The sequence below is a fragment of the Varanus komodoensis genome, unplaced genomic scaffold (genome assembly GCF_004798865.1).
Source record: "Varanus komodoensis strain SLA01 unplaced genomic scaffold, ASM479886v1 scaffold7_1, whole genome shotgun sequence".
Classification (NCBI taxonomy): domain Eukaryota; kingdom Metazoa; phylum Chordata; class Lepidosauria; order Squamata; family Varanidae; genus Varanus; species Varanus komodoensis.
In genome coordinates this window covers 7,778,835-7,795,227 of record NW_025336479.1, presented here as the reverse complement: position 1 = coordinate 7,795,227, position 16,393 = coordinate 7,778,835, and the positions used below count along the sequence as shown (strand labels likewise).

Below are 16,393 nucleotides of genomic sequence, written 5' to 3'. Positions count from 1 at the left end.
ACACCATGCAGATGAAGGTTAAGCTGGTTAGTGACGAGAAGACCTATAAATGGAAGGAGGTCAGTATTGTCTCAAACAGCTCTGTGTCAAAAATATTATTTTGAACAAGCCAATTTCAGAAGAGAGGACAATGCCAGCGGGTCAGTTCCCACCTCCCTCCCTGATCCACCTGTCGCCCAACTTCCTTCCTTCGGACAGCCACCTGAGTGTTGGCCTTCCTGACCAAAGGGATGCTTTGAGCGATCCTTCCCCACCACGCGGCCCTGGAGATGCACTGTCTCCAGCAATGGGAGTTACAGTCCAGCACATCTGAAGGCCCCGAGCTGAGAATGCTGCTTTAAGCAATAGCAAGCTCAGCTGTTAGCAGACGCTAGTCTCTGTGTCCCACCATTGCTGTGAACAGACAGTGCAACGCATGGCAAAGGCCCATTCCGGCCCACGTGGTTCATTTCCCCCCAAACCAGCAACCTCTTTTCTCTGAATCCAGCACTTCCCCTTCCACTCTAATATTTCACACCCTCCCAAGAAGATTCCTAAAGTTTGTCTGGTCAGAACCAAGTAAGTCGGGCATAAACAACAGCAGATTGTGAGATGGTGAGAACAGCAGAACGTATTGTGGACGCAACATCTGCAGGTACCATCTTGAAGCAGTGCTGGGCTGGGCTGGGGAGTTGTTTTGCACAGTGTGCTGCATGGTGGCTTGCTATGGATGTTGTAATAAGAAAGTAACCTTGTTCGGACTTTACCTGGGATTAGTTGCCCAGGACCACAGCTCATATATGCATAAGTGAAAATAAAACCCAGGCCACAGTCCTGTAAGTTGCTTGTCCTACTATTCTAATCTAACAAAGTAATTTGCAGGATAATCGAAGAATTTTCCCTTTCTCTCCAAGGATAATTGGAGTGAGGATCAAGGACTATACCAAGCAGAAGACGAACACAGGCTAGTAGAAGCTGCTGTAGCCATTTGGAGACCTGGGGCACAAAATGCAAATGCTAATTCCCACAGTGGTAATAATAAAATTGCCGCTTTGCTGCCCCTTAATGCTGTGCCAAAATCTACTGCCTGAAGGAGGCTGCCCCACCCTGCAGAGCGGTATGGCTGGGCCTCCATTACAGCCATCCTGGTACAGACCGTCTAGCAACAGTCACCCGTCGCCACTAATTTCTCAAGTTCAGGGATCCTGTTTGGGAAACACAGCTTGGATTTTAGGTTCATACCGATGTGGCATCATGACTACACTCAATGTATCTCTTGCACTAAGAGCAAGACTTTCACTGTAAAATATACACACACACAACAAATCAGAGCGTTGATGGTTGAGTGCTTAGATTTTCAGAAGGCAATGAAATCACACCATCCGTATTTTGGCCATATTCTTTCCCTAAACCCTCCTTCATCCAAAGAAATACACGTATCCCACAATGAAAACAAAAAGTTCATTTGAACTTTTGGTAGTCGGTAAGTGCTAAAAGAAAAGTTGCTTTTGGATTCATAGTTACTGCAAGATTAAGATGAAAACACTGGAATGACCACATCGCAATGTAAAGAAATGGGGTTAGCCTTAAAATCTAATTACATATGCAGGCATGATGTATTTCTGATTGAGCAAAACTTAAGATGGTTTTTAGGCAGCTTTCAAGGATGACATAAAATATAAAATACAAAAAATATAAAAATGAACAGAGGAACTGTAAATATACAATACAAAAAACAAAACAAAAACAAACATATTAATACCGTAAAACCTATTGCTCAGGGATTAGTGGATGTCCTGAAAAAAAATCTGAAGAGCTGGAAAGAAGGTTTCTGAGAAACCCCTAATGGATACTGACTCCATGAAGAAATCCATGTAATATTTCAGCGTTGAGGATTTTGTTCAAATGGGATTGCTTCTTGGAGGACTGTTTCAGAGGACGTTGCCATTTAACTGTGTGGTTGTTGGTTGTTACTGGAGGGGTGGAGTCAAAATGCACACACATGCATACTCACACACACATGTTGACAGCCAGCGGTCTGTAGCATTCAGTCACTACAACAAGCCAATGCCGCACCCCTGAGTTTTTTGATCTACTGGAAACACACTGTTCAAAGTAGACAATTTGCCACACAACAAAACAACCAGATTATCATACAGGAAGCTGCTGAACAACAAGCCTCGCCGTTGGTTCATCTGGCTCAGAACTGCCAACACTGACTGGCACTTATTTTCCATTTCTAAATTCTCTATCATATATATAGGATAGAAAATGAGAGGGTTGGGCAGAGGGAGAGGGAGAGGGAGAGAGATCTGCCAAGGCAGATCCAACACATTAAATCCTGGAAAGAGCATCCCATGTTAATCACATTGAGTACTGCAGAACTGAGCACTGCGCATGGAAACATCAGACGCAATCGCACCAGAGCTCTTCAATCATTTCAGACACCATGCAGTGACAACAGGTAGCAGCCGATAGCCTTGGTTGCTTTCCAACCCTGTAATTAGGCTACAGGAATAAATGGGACCTGGTATTTGTTGTGCTTTGAGGCCATATGGTTAACTATCCAGCAGAGCTCTGGCCTATTTATTATCCCCTTAACTCATTGATCACAAGTACTCTTGACAAAAGGGCAAGGACTCGGGAGGAAGGAGCGCTGTTGTCTTTCACGCTAACTAGCAGAGGCTGCAGAGTAGGAGTTCTAGGCCCTAATCAAGTCAAGGCTTGACGCTCTCTGTCCATCACCCCCCCACACTCCCCAAAGGGCTGCTTTGCAATGTCAGCATTTCATGCAGTTACCAGGTTGACAAGGTGTGTGTGCGTGTGCACATTCCTGGTTGCAGCCAGTATTTTCAAAGCACGAGCATCTTATGCTCAGAGATGCAAGATGGGCATGAATTCGAAGGGTCCCAGGGACGAAAGGGCTTCTATGCAACACCTGCCCCCAACAGCTTCCCAGACAATTGTAAGACCTTTTAAAATAAAATGCGCCCAATGCCATAGACCTTATGGAAACCAATTAGGATGGCTTCTTGCAGCTGTGGAGGACTCCATAACATTTGAACCGCTGAGGAAGCTGAAGGCACTAAGGAACATTTCTTGAACACAGTTGCGTGTACTTGAGAACATGTTTTCAAACTGTACATAACATACACGGCCAGATTTGCTCAGCAGAGCCACTGGAAAGGTCCCAAGGAGACAGTCACTTCCCTTTCTGAGTCGGCCAAATGGTAATGATTGTTTCTCCTTTTAAGAGTTGGGCTTCGGAAAAGGCAGACTCAAGGAACTCTTGAGCTTCAGCATTATGCACACTAAGTCTCACAGTTCTCACAGTAATTCTTTTACACTCCTCAGCAATTCTGAATTCCTCCAACTGCCACAAAGGCCACCACGACACAGACTTGTGGGTGGATTCGCCAACCACACATGCCCGCTCCAGCGCATGATCAACTTGGGGGTGGGGGAAATCAACAACTCAACAGGTGAGGCTGTGAAACCTGATCAGGGAAGACAAAGCAGCTCCCATCAGTGGCGTGCTGGGAAGAACGCATCACTTGTGCCGTATCAGGAGACATGCTTGAAACAGTAGTGCAATGAAATCTCAGCAACACGAATAATCTTTGCCATCTGTTTGAACAACTCAATGCTCCTGCTGCAGTCTGAACGAGCCTCCCACAGAAACACAAGGGCCTTGCTGATGGATCACAAGAGCCCGTCCCTCCTTTGGGGGCCATTTTCTTCATAACTTCATGCTGCGCTGAAGACATTGTGATTTGGGGCCTGCTGGAAAATCAAACTGTAAGGCATTCTATGCCTTGCAGAGCCAAGGAAAAAGGGAAAGGGAGACCCCCATCTTGAATTGTGTTCGGCTCTTGTGTCCAAAGAGAGTTTTCATTCAAGAGGCCTTAAGTATATTCTGAAGTAGAAGTGAAGAGCCCCTGAAGCTGATGTAGCATGAAATCAGATACAAAACTTTGCTCTACGGTTTGTTTGGGGCAACAGAGTTGGACAAAGTTTGGAATGTTAATGCAGAGTTTGTTATTTTACTATATCATTAAAAGCAACAACACAGAATTAAGACTGGCTTTTTTTCCTCTTTTTTGAAAGCAGCTTTTTTGAAACATGGGGGTTTATCAAAAATTCTCCATTACTTGCTGTAGTTCCCTCTTAGCGCTTTCTTTCCTTCCAAGTACAACTCAGGATATGTATACGGCACTTCAATCGCTCATGGACCCATATGTTATCCAAGCATCAAACCCAGAGGAAGTCCAGGAGTTCATATTGCCAGATTTCAAGGGGGTTATCTATGGTGAGCCATGCTAGCATCTTATCAATCTGATTCCTTAGTCATTTTAACCCAATACATTCAAAACAGAGAGAGGCTTCAGAGTTAACCTCGTCAGCATCCATAAATCCAGGGGAAATGAGTGCATATACAGCTAAAAGAGCCCTTAGCTCAACCTACTGGCTGAGCTTACAAGCCATAAGCTTGAAGTATGGAAAGAGAAGCCTGCACAAAACTCCCAGGAAACAAACTTCTGTCCGTGCCATCAGAAGTGTGAAAATAGGAAGTACCCTACCCAAATCTGGGGGGCTGGGAAAGAAGACGAATTGGTCCTAACGTGCCGAGAATCCCAGTCCTAGCTGCAAAAGCCGTACACATTAGGAAGCGGGGCGAAGGGGGTAGTCCTCCCCATCCCAAATGAATGCTTACCTCCCACTCAGGAATTTCACTCTTACCGAGTGGACTAGTTTAGTACACCAGGTATTTCTAAGCCACAGGGGACACCACCACCGCAGGCCATTTGAAGTGGAGAACAATGAGCTCGTTCCATTCTCACCCACATATGTGTTGATTAACGCAGGAGCCATATGGACAATTTATTACAACAAGGATGGTTTGAAGGCAGACAGGATCAATTCCAGTTACTGCAAAACAGCATCTAACATTTGACCAAGACTGCCAGAATACATTATGCCACTTATTGTTTTGCCATTTGGCAGTTCTCAGGAGACCTCGTCTTTTTCACTCGTGGAGATTCAGGCCTCAGCGTGGTGGACGACGCTGGTGCAGCCACCCATTTCTGCTGCAATTAGCAGCAGAAATGCAATCTTCCAGAACTGCAATTAGCAAGCACTAAGGAGAGCACCAAGGGTCGCAACTTAGAAGCTATGCGTGCAGTGACAAGAGTCCAGTGCAAGAACTCTAGTGAAGAAAATAGTGTATTATACACTATCATGTGCGGAGCCATGTAGAGCTGCATGTGAACTTTTTCCCACTGAACTAACTTGTGTTCACAAATTTAAGAAGTTAGCAGATCATACACATGGTCTGCAAAATCATTTGCCCATTTGCCAATATCACGGGCCCCAAATGAAAACAGAGTAACAGTGAGAACAGTCAAAATGGAAAGTATTTTAACACTCCAGGAAAACGTTTCTGAAGGCTGTAAACAAGTGATAGCATCCTTTAAGCTGGGCTGCAAAAAAGGGCCATTTTCTTCCACTTGGCTTTTGTGCACAGCAATTCTGGAGGAGCCGCCAAAGAGGAAAAATACCATGAACTGCACTGCTTGTAGCTATTTAGCATTAATAGCTGGATCTAGTTTCCTTTCCATCCTGGTGAAACATTTCCACTAAAAGCCGCTAAACAGAAAGAGTAGGTTAAAAATTACTTTCCATAGATCTTCACTTCAGCTATATCAGACTGCCATTTTGGAGGAGTGTGATTGCAGCTGACAGATTTGCTGGAATCCAGCTTTACCCCTGCAAACTGAAGTTTGCTAAGATACAAGAACTCCTTTCCAATTATGCATTATTCACTGGGGAAAATATTATTCTCACTATTGAAAAAAAAAATCTGCAGACAAATCCCTCCATACGCGCTCGCGTGTGTTTTTAGTGCATGTTTTCAGTTTGTTGTTGTTGTTGTTTGCTCTCTCCAGGGCAGGAATATTAGGATAGGCTTATTGCCCACACCAGAAGATAATGATTTTTAAAAAATATGGGACATAAGATTTTATTTTACAAACTGTTGAATATTCATCCTAGTTGGCTCCATATTTGTCATTCCTTTCACTTTGATAGTTTTGTATTGCATATGAAAAATAAAGGGAGAGGCAGCAATTAATCAGTTAACTGATTTGGACTAATTTTGGGGGCAACTGGCAGACCTGGTCATCCAACGAATGTGTGCAAAGCGCTGAAATGTCTCCCTTGAACAGAAATTACTTTGAGTGCCAAACCCTAGCTTTACCATACAGATACAGCTAGAAGGGGTATAATCTTGTTTCCAACTTTCAGCAGTAAGCGAGCTTTAAAAGCTGCCAAAGAACCAGAATGCTTTTTGATGCCAAGTATTCAAAAGGGGAGCAGTAGTGCTCACAGGCAAGTTTGAGTCTAGATCAGACTTAGAACCAAATGCACGTACCTAGTTCAATTCAGTGTGTGTGAGCTGGTTTCTAACTTAACTAGGCTGTTGGATCCATCTGCCCGGTTTTTGGTACATAAGGGGTGCTAACTGAAGTATACTTATGCTGACTTAGTCCCTGGTTAACACCACGGGACTTATTTCTGAGTACAGCAGCACAGAAATTGTGCTGCAAGGCCATGATCTCAACACAGGAACTGGACAGTGCAATCCCATATGTACTCGGGGGTCCAGTGCAGCCTACTCCCACGAACATGCGAACAGGATTGCAGCCTAAATCCCAAAAGATTTAAGTCTGAGAAAACACACTTGGGATTGTGGTGCAAGAGCTTCATGCCAAGATGTTCCAGAATTCCACAGGCCTTAATATGTTACTCAGTGTTCTGAAATCATACACAATAGATTTTCCACTTCATGCTAATCTTTGAACTAATGCCTTTTGGGGCCCCAAATGTATAATCAGGAAATTGCTAGTTTCCAGAATTATTTTCTGCAAAAAGAAAACTACTCACATGTTTGCTGAAATGACCTTAGACTATAATAGATACATTAATTAGAAAGAAGCATTTTATTGGAGTGAATCATCGTTAATATATATAAGTGTGGTTGAGCTACTGCGAGCCGTCCCATTCCCAAAGCAAAGCACTCCTTTAAATATTGACTTTTTCCACTTACTGGAACTACGAATCCTATTTGTAATTAGTTGTTTTCCCATCCTTTAGAGAGGAAGGATTCATTAACCATTTTACAGTCTAGTTTGGCCAGCTAATTTAATGCAGAACTCTCAAGATGCTTTAACATCATTTTGCTAACAAAACCATGACAGTTCTTTAGTTAGCAGTCTGCAGGCTCCCATTTTTAATGTACTCTGCGGCAGCAAATGGAACTTCTAACACTGCAAATTTTGAACTCCTTCACTATCTTCTCTGTTCTGGGAAATAGAAGTCTCATTTTACCTAGGCTCAACTAAAATTGTTTGTTTTGACTATGGTTCAGTTTTGTTTAAGCAAAAGAAGAAATGTTGCTGATGTTTGGATCGCAAGCATATTCACAGAAAAGCTGATGGTTAAAGAAGCTCGAATTCATCACTCTCTCACTCTCTCTCTCACACACACACACAAACATCTGTTGCGACCCTGCATTCAGAACAAATACTGGTTATTTATAACAACTTTCCTCAAAAGCTCTAGCTAATTCAGAATCAATAAAAATCAGAAAAAATAGAAACTTTACAATCAACCTGAATAGAAAATCTTGGGACAATTTTTCTCAAATGTTAGTTCTTCTAGAGGCTAGTAAAATGTGTTGCTTGATGTGGGATTGTTAACTAAGCAACACACACCCCCTCTGTCTGGTCAATTTTCAACCCAAAGCAATATTTCCTGCAGAATTTTTGTTGTGCCTTATAATTCAGAAATTGTTTGAATAAAGGTAACAAATGCAATAAAATGAATTATAATTATAAACAAAGTTAGATTCATGTCTGTGATGATTATTTTCAAACTGTATTAATGTCAGGCAGTCCTTCTTGCAACAGAAACTCTTATTGAAACGAAATGTTTCGGTATGTCAACAGAATTAGCAAGAACTAGCCCATATTGCAGTGGTGGGTTTAGGTGATTATCACCCCCACTCCTTTCTTTCACAGTCAGGCCTTTGATAAAATATAATGTTCTAAACTGGTGTCCTGATTCTAAAGAATAACTCAAAACAGAATTGATTATGAATAGATTTAATGAATAGAATGTTTTAGATATTTAGCAGAACCTAAAAGTTTCAACTCTTCTCCCATTTCAATGGCCACATACATTTTCTATAAAATAAAGAGGAGGAGAACCTTGTAAGCTGCTTTTGGTTCCTTGCAAGAGAGAAAAGTGGAGTATACATGCAATATAACAATAAAGATAATATCATTACTACTACAGTGCTTAGTTTGGAGGAAAATCCATCTACGAACACAGAAAGACAGGATGGGTGTCTTATAAAATGTGTTTTATTATCAGCCTAGTTTTATTTATTTTTTAAGCAGCAGCCATTTAGAGTCAGAATACAATTCTTAAGTTTTTACCAGTACATTGAAGTTTTTACTAACAGTGAAACATTCTGGTTCTATGAAGGTACACATTCCAACACATTAGATAAAGCAAGTTCTGAAACTGCTCTGACATTGCAGAGAAAAAACTAAACAGCATTCAGTGTAGATTGGCAAAATTATTCCAGTTTTTAGTAATGAGATTGTTCAATGAAACTTCAGGCTGCATTCGTATACACTGCAACTGCAGCCTAGTAAGACCCCAAGGGGACTTACTTTTGAACAGACATTGTAGGACGTCAGTGTTCCTTCCGTTCATTCAGACTTTTACTCCCAGTGCTCATTCATTGAGGGGAGGGGATAAAACTTTGACAAAGTCTTGTTTACAGCAGTAGATTATGCTATTGACTGAATGCCCTTTCCTGGCCTTTCATGGTGCAGGGGTGCAGACTGCAATTAGAATACACATGTAATTGATCGCAAGGGTTGAAATCAAACATTTTAAGACCAGAATCATTGATCTGCACATCAGGATCTCTTGTTAGTTTCAGAGCTCTCCATTTTTCTATATGCCACTTATGTATCATGGCTGTGCTCACAAATCCTAGTCCCTGACTTCGCCAGCTTACTTTTTAAAAGTTTGCATATACTTAGTATATGCCTAAAGAAATAATTTGTTTGCATAGCCAGGCAATTATTTTCTCTTCCATATAAGTTATTCCCCATTTAAAGCAGCAGCAGATTGACTCAACTGACTAGTTGGCTCTTAATTAGGGAACTGCTGCAATTCTACCACGTAAACCCATGATTAAAATACGCACCCAAAAATACATTTCAGCACATTTTATCTTTTGTTTATGGGCAACATTGTTCCAGCTGCCATTAGCATAGCATCAATTCAGTCTGGGTACTGTATATAATCCTCCCTTGGTTGACAGTGCTTCTGGGCACAGAAATTTCTCTTTGAAAGAGACATGCTGAATTTCGCCTCTCTCAAGGAACTCAGTTGGCTGGGGAGGGAGAAAAAGGGAGTTAAATGTTCATTATAAGGACACGCAACAGTATTCTACTGGAACAATACCAGACAGGAAGTATGCATGATACATGGGGAGCCTGAGGAGTGAACTGCCTGCACATAACCCCTTACTGCCTCAAAAATGCCAAAATGACCTTCCAGCAGTCTTCCCTGCTCCGGTCCCTGTTTTGCCACTTTCCAGCCAGGGGCATCTTTTCCACTGGACTTCCACCAGCTGCAGCTATTCCATATCCTTCGTATCCACACAAACTGCAAACTTTTCAGTTTGCGCAATATGCATGTTTCCACAGAAATGACACTGAATTATACCACAGTTAGCTCTGGAAAATCTGTGACATTCTCAGTCAATCACGGCAAGGATATGAAAATCAGCTCAACAGCCTATTCCACAGCCATGCAAGATGCAACAGTGCACCTTTGAGAAGCTCTATGAAGCTGGACTTCAGTGGGACTTAATCAGCACATCAATAGGAATTAATTCAGTTCCTTTAGGAGGGTTGTGAAGTAACTGGAGAATGGTAAAACCCAATGTAGACAGCACTCTCCCCTACACACACAACTTCATCACATTAACACTTTTTAGCTGCCTGGCTTATGAAAACCGCACATCCTGCTGCCTGCTTCAACATCTGGCTTCCTAGATATTATGCTTATGAAGGCATATGAGAGCAAGAGACATGTCAGACGGATTTATCACTGATGGTCAGACCACTTAAGCAGCAGCACTGAGAGTTTAAATGGGACTTGTCATCTCTGCCCACCCCCATCTCTGAAGCGAGTTGGAAACTTCCTCTAGTTCAGCCTTAAGCCATATGTCATGGTTCCCATCTCTCTGACAGCTCTGCTCATTAGCTACAAGTTGCACTTTGGGGAGGATCTTTGAAAAAGCGTCTTGTCCAGGAGGACAGTCTGAGATCCTGGCTCTGCAAGATCAGAACAAAAGCTAAACAAGAGCTAAATAAAAATAGCACTGTGCTTGTAGCACCAGAATTGTGGGATTGACAAAAGAGCTGAGGAGAAAGGGGCCAAGAAGGCTGCTAGTGGGCTTAGGAGGCTGCATAGATCTATGAATAATGGGCTCGATCCTCCGTTACAAAAGCAGTTGTGCCTGTTTTGCCACAGCTGAAATTTGACTGCAATGGGCAAAATGCAGTGATTTCACTTTAGTGTGTTTTGTATCATTTAGTTTTAATTTTACTTTAAACAACAATCCTGCCTTAAATAAAAAACTGAGATTTTCTTCTTCCTTCGAAGAAATACTGTGATTCCTAGATATAACTTGCCAGCTTTGTAAAAGCCAATGCTGTTGCTGGTTTGCTCTTAGCAAAATGTTTCCTTCTTTCGAGTTGTTTTCATCCACTAATTCAGAGCTGTAGGCTTCAAAGCAGGAGCTCTTCTGAGCATCTAATGCAACACGGGTTCAGGTTGGTTGCTTCGGTGTGTTTAGATAAGCTCTCCATCCATTTTGCACTACACACTTGTTGTAAACTACCCAGAAAGTTTCAGCTACAGTAGGTACATTAACAAAATTAATAAATAATATTACTAAAAGGGCCACCTTCCACTGAGGAAGGCTAGGGAGCTGCACGACTGACCAAGGGGCAAGGAATGCAAAATTAAATTATTTTTAACACAGCAGATAAGAGAGCCTTAAGACATGGCCACTGCACAAATCCAAGTGGATAGTGACAGCAGGCTGCCTATTTTTTCCAATCTACGGACACATGTTGAATACTTCCTTTAGGGCGCCCTACACAAGATCTCGGTCGGGCCTCTTCACAGATCGACAGTTTCTGCCTACTTTGGACGCCTTCCCAAGGCAAAAAGAAAAACCCTCTCTGCACTGCAAGCCTGGGTGCAGGATTCCCTTTTTTCCAGCCCGCCACTGCGAGGAACGGCTTCTCTCCACCTGAGGTTCCACATCCGGCGCAGAGTGCTGCAAAGAGCAGCCTCACACTTACCGGGGAGCATCGCTCCCGTTTCGCTCTCCCGACATCCGACGGGGGAGACTGTCACCTGCCGTCGAAGCCTCTTCATAGCGCAGTCCACCCAGTCGCGCCTGCCCCGGACCGTTACCCCGCGCAGCAGCAGCAGCGCGGCCCCCGCGCCCAGGGAACGCGGGCCCGCTCTCACGCTCACGCGGAAGCGATTCGGCCTACTTCGGGCCCCGTTCTGACGTCGCCACTTCTCATCACGGTTTAGAAGCCTTAGACAAAAGGGGACCCCGAAAGCCACGCCGCAAGCGAAGGGCAGGGCGAGAAAGGCGCGCGGCCGCAAGGGCCAAGGGCGCCCCGCACTGAACCGCGCGCGCGGGCCAGAGCCCGGCCCAGGGACGCGCCGGCCACTGCACGGCTAGGAGGCCGGGCGCAAGCGGCTCCTGCGAGCGTCCCGACGCTTACTGCGGAGGCCGCTCTCCTCTTGCAATCCCAGCGTTCACTTCAGCCCTGCTCGAGAGACGAGAGACGACAGCCGCAGCAGCAGCGCGCCGCGCTTCCCCAGTTCCGAACGGGCCAGCCGAGACCTGCACCGCTCCCGCGCGCCCAACAGAGCTCTCTGGCTCCCCGCGCAGCCGGGCGCCACTCGCCCGGGCGCGCTGGAGCCGAGTCCGAGCAAGGCCGGAGCAGACCACCAGCGTTTGCATCGGACTGCGTGCATAAGGGGAAGGGAGCTGGGGAGCAAGTCTTCGGCCATCTGCACGGCTGGCCTGTGAGTTGGGACGGGACGGGGCTGCCTTTCTGAAGCGGGATCTCCCCCCAACCCCGAGGAATTGATCTGGGCAGCCGAGAGTCACCCCATAGACCATTAGGGGAGCGGGCACTTGATGCCCGGCGGTCCGAAGCGTCCCCGCTCGGAAGAGGATCCCCGATGGTGACTTCAGGATTGCGTGCGTGAGGGCAGGGGCAGCTTCGTCTTGAAACGGGACAGGGAATGCCTGAGTGCCCTCCGTCCTCCGGCCAAGCGCCTGCGCTCCTGTTCGCTTCCCCTTCCGTAAGGGACTCGAGCCTTGTTCGACGGGCATCCCTCACTTCGAGGCGAGAAGCGTAGGCAGAGAAGAGAAAAGAAAAGAAAGCGGCCCCAAGCACAGGGAAACTCTGACAAGTGAAGCCTCAGTCCGTTACCTAGACAGTCCAGGTGGCATTTAGCAGCGGTGCACACATGTAACTGACGAGCGCAACCGAGGGCCCTTTAGCGGGGCTCGGTCGGTGAAGCCCTACTCACCGACATCCTGGGGGTTGTGTGCGCGGGAGGGGACGAGTGCGTGTGGCGGAGGGGCGGGGGTGAGAGGCGATTTCTAAGCCCCAACTTTGGAAGGATAGGCGGGCTGGACAGAGAGAAGTGGACAGGCCAGGCTCACTATCTCGGCCATGCTACCCAGGCTCTCAGAAGGCCCGTGAAAGGGGGATCTTTCGTTAATTCGCCGCCGACCCCCGCCTGGTCTTCCCCACCTCGTAGGAAGCCCCGGGAGGCAACGGCCGCTCTCCTTCCTCTTGCAGTTTAACTCGCCTCCCCGCGAAGCTAACGCGCCGGCCCACCAGCCCTCCCAGGCCAGGCGTACCTGTACCAGGTTAGTCCCCGCTCGTAATTGCGATCGAAGAAGTGGGGCTCGGCGCCCACCGCCCGCACGTCCGGGTGGACCCGCAAGAACTCGAGCAGCGCCCGGGTGCCGCCCTTCTTTACGCCGATGATCACCGCCTGGGGCAGCCGCTTGGTGCCGGCGCCGTTCAGGAAGCTGGAAATGGGGCTGGGGGAGTCCGGGGCCGCCCCGTCGCCGCCGTCGTCCTCGTCGTCCTCGTCGGTGTCCGGATCCAGGCTCAGCTGGCCCTTGGAGGTCGGCGGCCGCAGCAGCAGCAACTTGGGGGCCGCGGGGCTGTGCGCGCGCCGGGCGGGGGCCGAGGAGCCCAGGAGCAGCAGCCCCGGCGTGGCGGCGGCGCACGACCCGGCGGCGCACGAGTACACCATGCAGAGCCACAAGGCGAGCATAGTGAAGAGCAGCAGCAGCAGCAGCAGCAGCAGCCTCCTTCGCCCCGGCGGGAGGAGCAGCGGCGGCGGCGAGGCAGGGGCGCCGGGGGCATCGGGGAGACGGCAGCCGATCAGGCGCAGCTGGCCCATAGGCGGCAGCCCGCGGGCGGGAGCCCCGGCACCATGGCTCACGGGGCCCAGCCGGCGCGACTCGGCAAGGGCGGCAGCAGCGGCTCAACAGCGCGGCATCGCCCGCCCGCTCGCCTGCTCCCTCCCCGCGATCAAGCCAGCGAGTGGCGACCGCCCCGGCGCGCCTTTGCCTGCCAGGCTGGAGCACCGGAGGGCGGAGAACAGGCGCGCCTGACTGGCACCCCTCCGAGCCTATAAGAGGCGCCCGCCGCATGGTAATTAGCCCCCCTTTTGTTGATCAAAGGCAGCCAATGGCGGGCCAGTTCTCCCCTGGAGGGCGGGGAGCGAGGAACTGCGGGAGGCGATTAGCCATTCTTATTGGCTAATGAGCCGTTAAAGAGCCGGGGGCGGTGAAAAGGTTATAGACAGACGAGGCCGGCAGGCGTTTGGAGATGTGCGGCGGCAGCGGCGGCGGCGGCCTCTCCGCCGAGCTCGCTTTCCCATCCGCGCTGCGAAGAGCCCCATTCCAGCGCTGGCGACCCTGCCGGGTTCTGTCCTGGGCGAGGAAAGCCAAGGTGGCCGGGCAGGGCTTGCTCGTGGGCCCGCCCGGGGAGGCGCATGACAGCCGCAGGCTCTGGGACTTGACGGGGCCACGTGGACCAGCGCCGCGGCGCAGCGTTTGCTCCAGTGAACCCAAAGGCGCGGGCTGGGAGAAGAGGTTTCTGGCCCGTGCCCGCCGCTCCCGCTCGAATCCCCTCGTAGCTGGAAGCAGGGCGCTTGGTGGCGGGAAATGCCAGGGAACTTAGTGGGACTGAATGCCGCGCGCAGTGGGGCAGGTTTGGGAGCTGGGAGCGCACATCTGCCCCGCGTGACCTCCCTGCTCTCCACCGCCGGGCTTCCGAGTGCTCACGGCGAGTGCTGGCATTCCCTTCACTGGACAAGGCACTGGTGAAAGGGAATCTGAGGCGTGGGGACTCGGGAGGCCGCCTTGGAAGGAGTCGCGCTCGTGGGCATTCCTGCCGCTCTGTGCTGGCGGCACTGGTGGCCTTCCGGGCTTGCAGACGTGGGCTTTGCCAGCCCTACCTGGAAAGGCCGGAGTTCGAACCCGCGGCACGAGTGGGCTGCACCACCGCTCCTGATCTCAACTTGGGCGCGCAATTGTGCTCTTATGGGGGTGGTTCCATTGGGTCGAATCCAACGTTGGACCTACTTACGTCTGTGTGTGTATTTATAAGTATATACATGGGAGAGCCAGTGTAAGAGTGTAGGACTGGGACTCAGGCAATCCAGGTTCTAGCCCGCACTCCGCCCTGCAGCCAATTGGGTGACTTTAGGCCAATGCAGATGCTCAGCCCAACCTACCTCACAGGGATGTTGTTGTAGGGATTAGATAGGAAGAGGAGGAGAATGATGCAAGCCCCTTTGAGTTCTTTGTATGAAAAAGGCGGGAAATAAATCTAAAAAAATCAATCAATTCACATGTAGCGAATACGCGTAAAGTGGCCGTGATGCAAGCTTAGTTCATATTAGCGGGTCTGCTTTAGGCAGGGCTAACACTGGAGACGTGGCAGCGTGGCAGGGCATGCGTTCGTCTGATTTGCTCAAAGCTTCCCGGGCGTTGATTTCTACCACGTGGCTACCAGGCTCTTGCTCCGCCTCGCCCTGTCACGCCTCCAAACCGCAACGCCTCTTCGCCTCCCGCAATCCGCAGCTCCGGCTCCCCGCACCCTGTAGACATACCGCCGCTCAGAAACGGAGACCTCCTCTGTCGAGGATCAGGCCCTCCCCCTCCCCGTCGCTCCACAGGCCCTCTCCGTGCCTCATCTCTCGAATCACTTCGAAGCTTCCTGTTTCAGCTTGTCCTTTTTTACAGCAGAGCCAATAATAATAGTAGTAGTAGTAGTAGTAGTAGTAGTAGTAGTAGTAGTAGTAGTAGTTGCTGCTGCTGCTGCTGCTGACTGGCAAATAGGGTGTTCTTGCTAACATAGAGATCAAAGCGCCATTTGAAATCCGTTCAAAGCCTTTCTGCTAGAAGATGAAGACAATTACGAAGTAATGAGCCCAGAGTATGAGACAACTTAAAGCCAAGCAGCACAATGTTTTATGTTTGACTACTCAAAAGTAAGTCCCATTGAATTGAACGGGTTTATTCCCAGGTCAGTGGACGCAAGTTTGCACGGCTAGAATTAAAGCCCATTCCAGTCCTGAAAGCCTGTCCCATCTATGGGAATGGGTCTTCTTTCCGCCCTTCGGATAGATGGCTCAAAGAGACGTTTCCCCAAGAAACCCTGCAGCCCTCTCGGCCCCTTCTTACTTTACCGTGAGAAGGCCCTTTCCCTTCCCTCTCCAGATTCAGAGCTGCTTCCACCGGAGAGCATCGGGTGGGATGCTCGGGAAGGGCAGCGCCACTTCCTTCGTTCCTCCTTCCTCCGTTTGCCCCTCGTTCATTCCCCGCCGCCCCCCCCCCCCCACGGGGTCGTTCCTGCCCACATGGGCAGGGAGAGGGAGAGGCGGGCTTGTGCACCCAGGGCAGAGCTGCTGCTCCGCCGGGCCCTCGGGGGTCCCGACGTCCTGCTCCGAGCGGAGGGAGTGAAGCGGCCCCGATGCAGAGAGGGGCCCTGCCGCACCGTCGGCTCCCGCCCGGGCTCCTGGCGCTGGCTTCGGGGAGGAGCGGGCGCTCCGAGCGTCTCTTCTTGCTGCGGCTCCCGCTGCACCGCACGCAGCCGTGTCGCATCCCCGGCGGCTCCTCAGAGAGGGCGGCTCTGCCTGGCATCCTGCGGGAGGAAGGGAAGATCCCTCCCCGGAGGGAACGGAGCCCTTCTTGGCG

General features: G+C 49.0%; 1 protein-coding gene across 1 annotated transcript in view; it reads right to left on the bottom strand.

Moving 5' to 3' along the window:
- LOC123035632 (heparan sulfate glucosamine 3-O-sulfotransferase 3B1-like) overlaps positions 1–13,709 on the bottom strand; it is a 37,373-nt gene extending 23,664 nt beyond the window's left edge. Inside the window, exon 1 of the mRNA XM_044454039.1 lies at positions 13,034–13,709. Within this exon, the coding sequence (XP_044309974.1) occupies positions 13,034–13,587 (554 nt within the window). The 5' untranslated portion in view covers positions 13,588–13,709. The remainder of the gene's footprint in view (positions 1–13,033) is intronic.
- Positions 13,710–16,393: the final 2,684 nt, after the last annotated feature.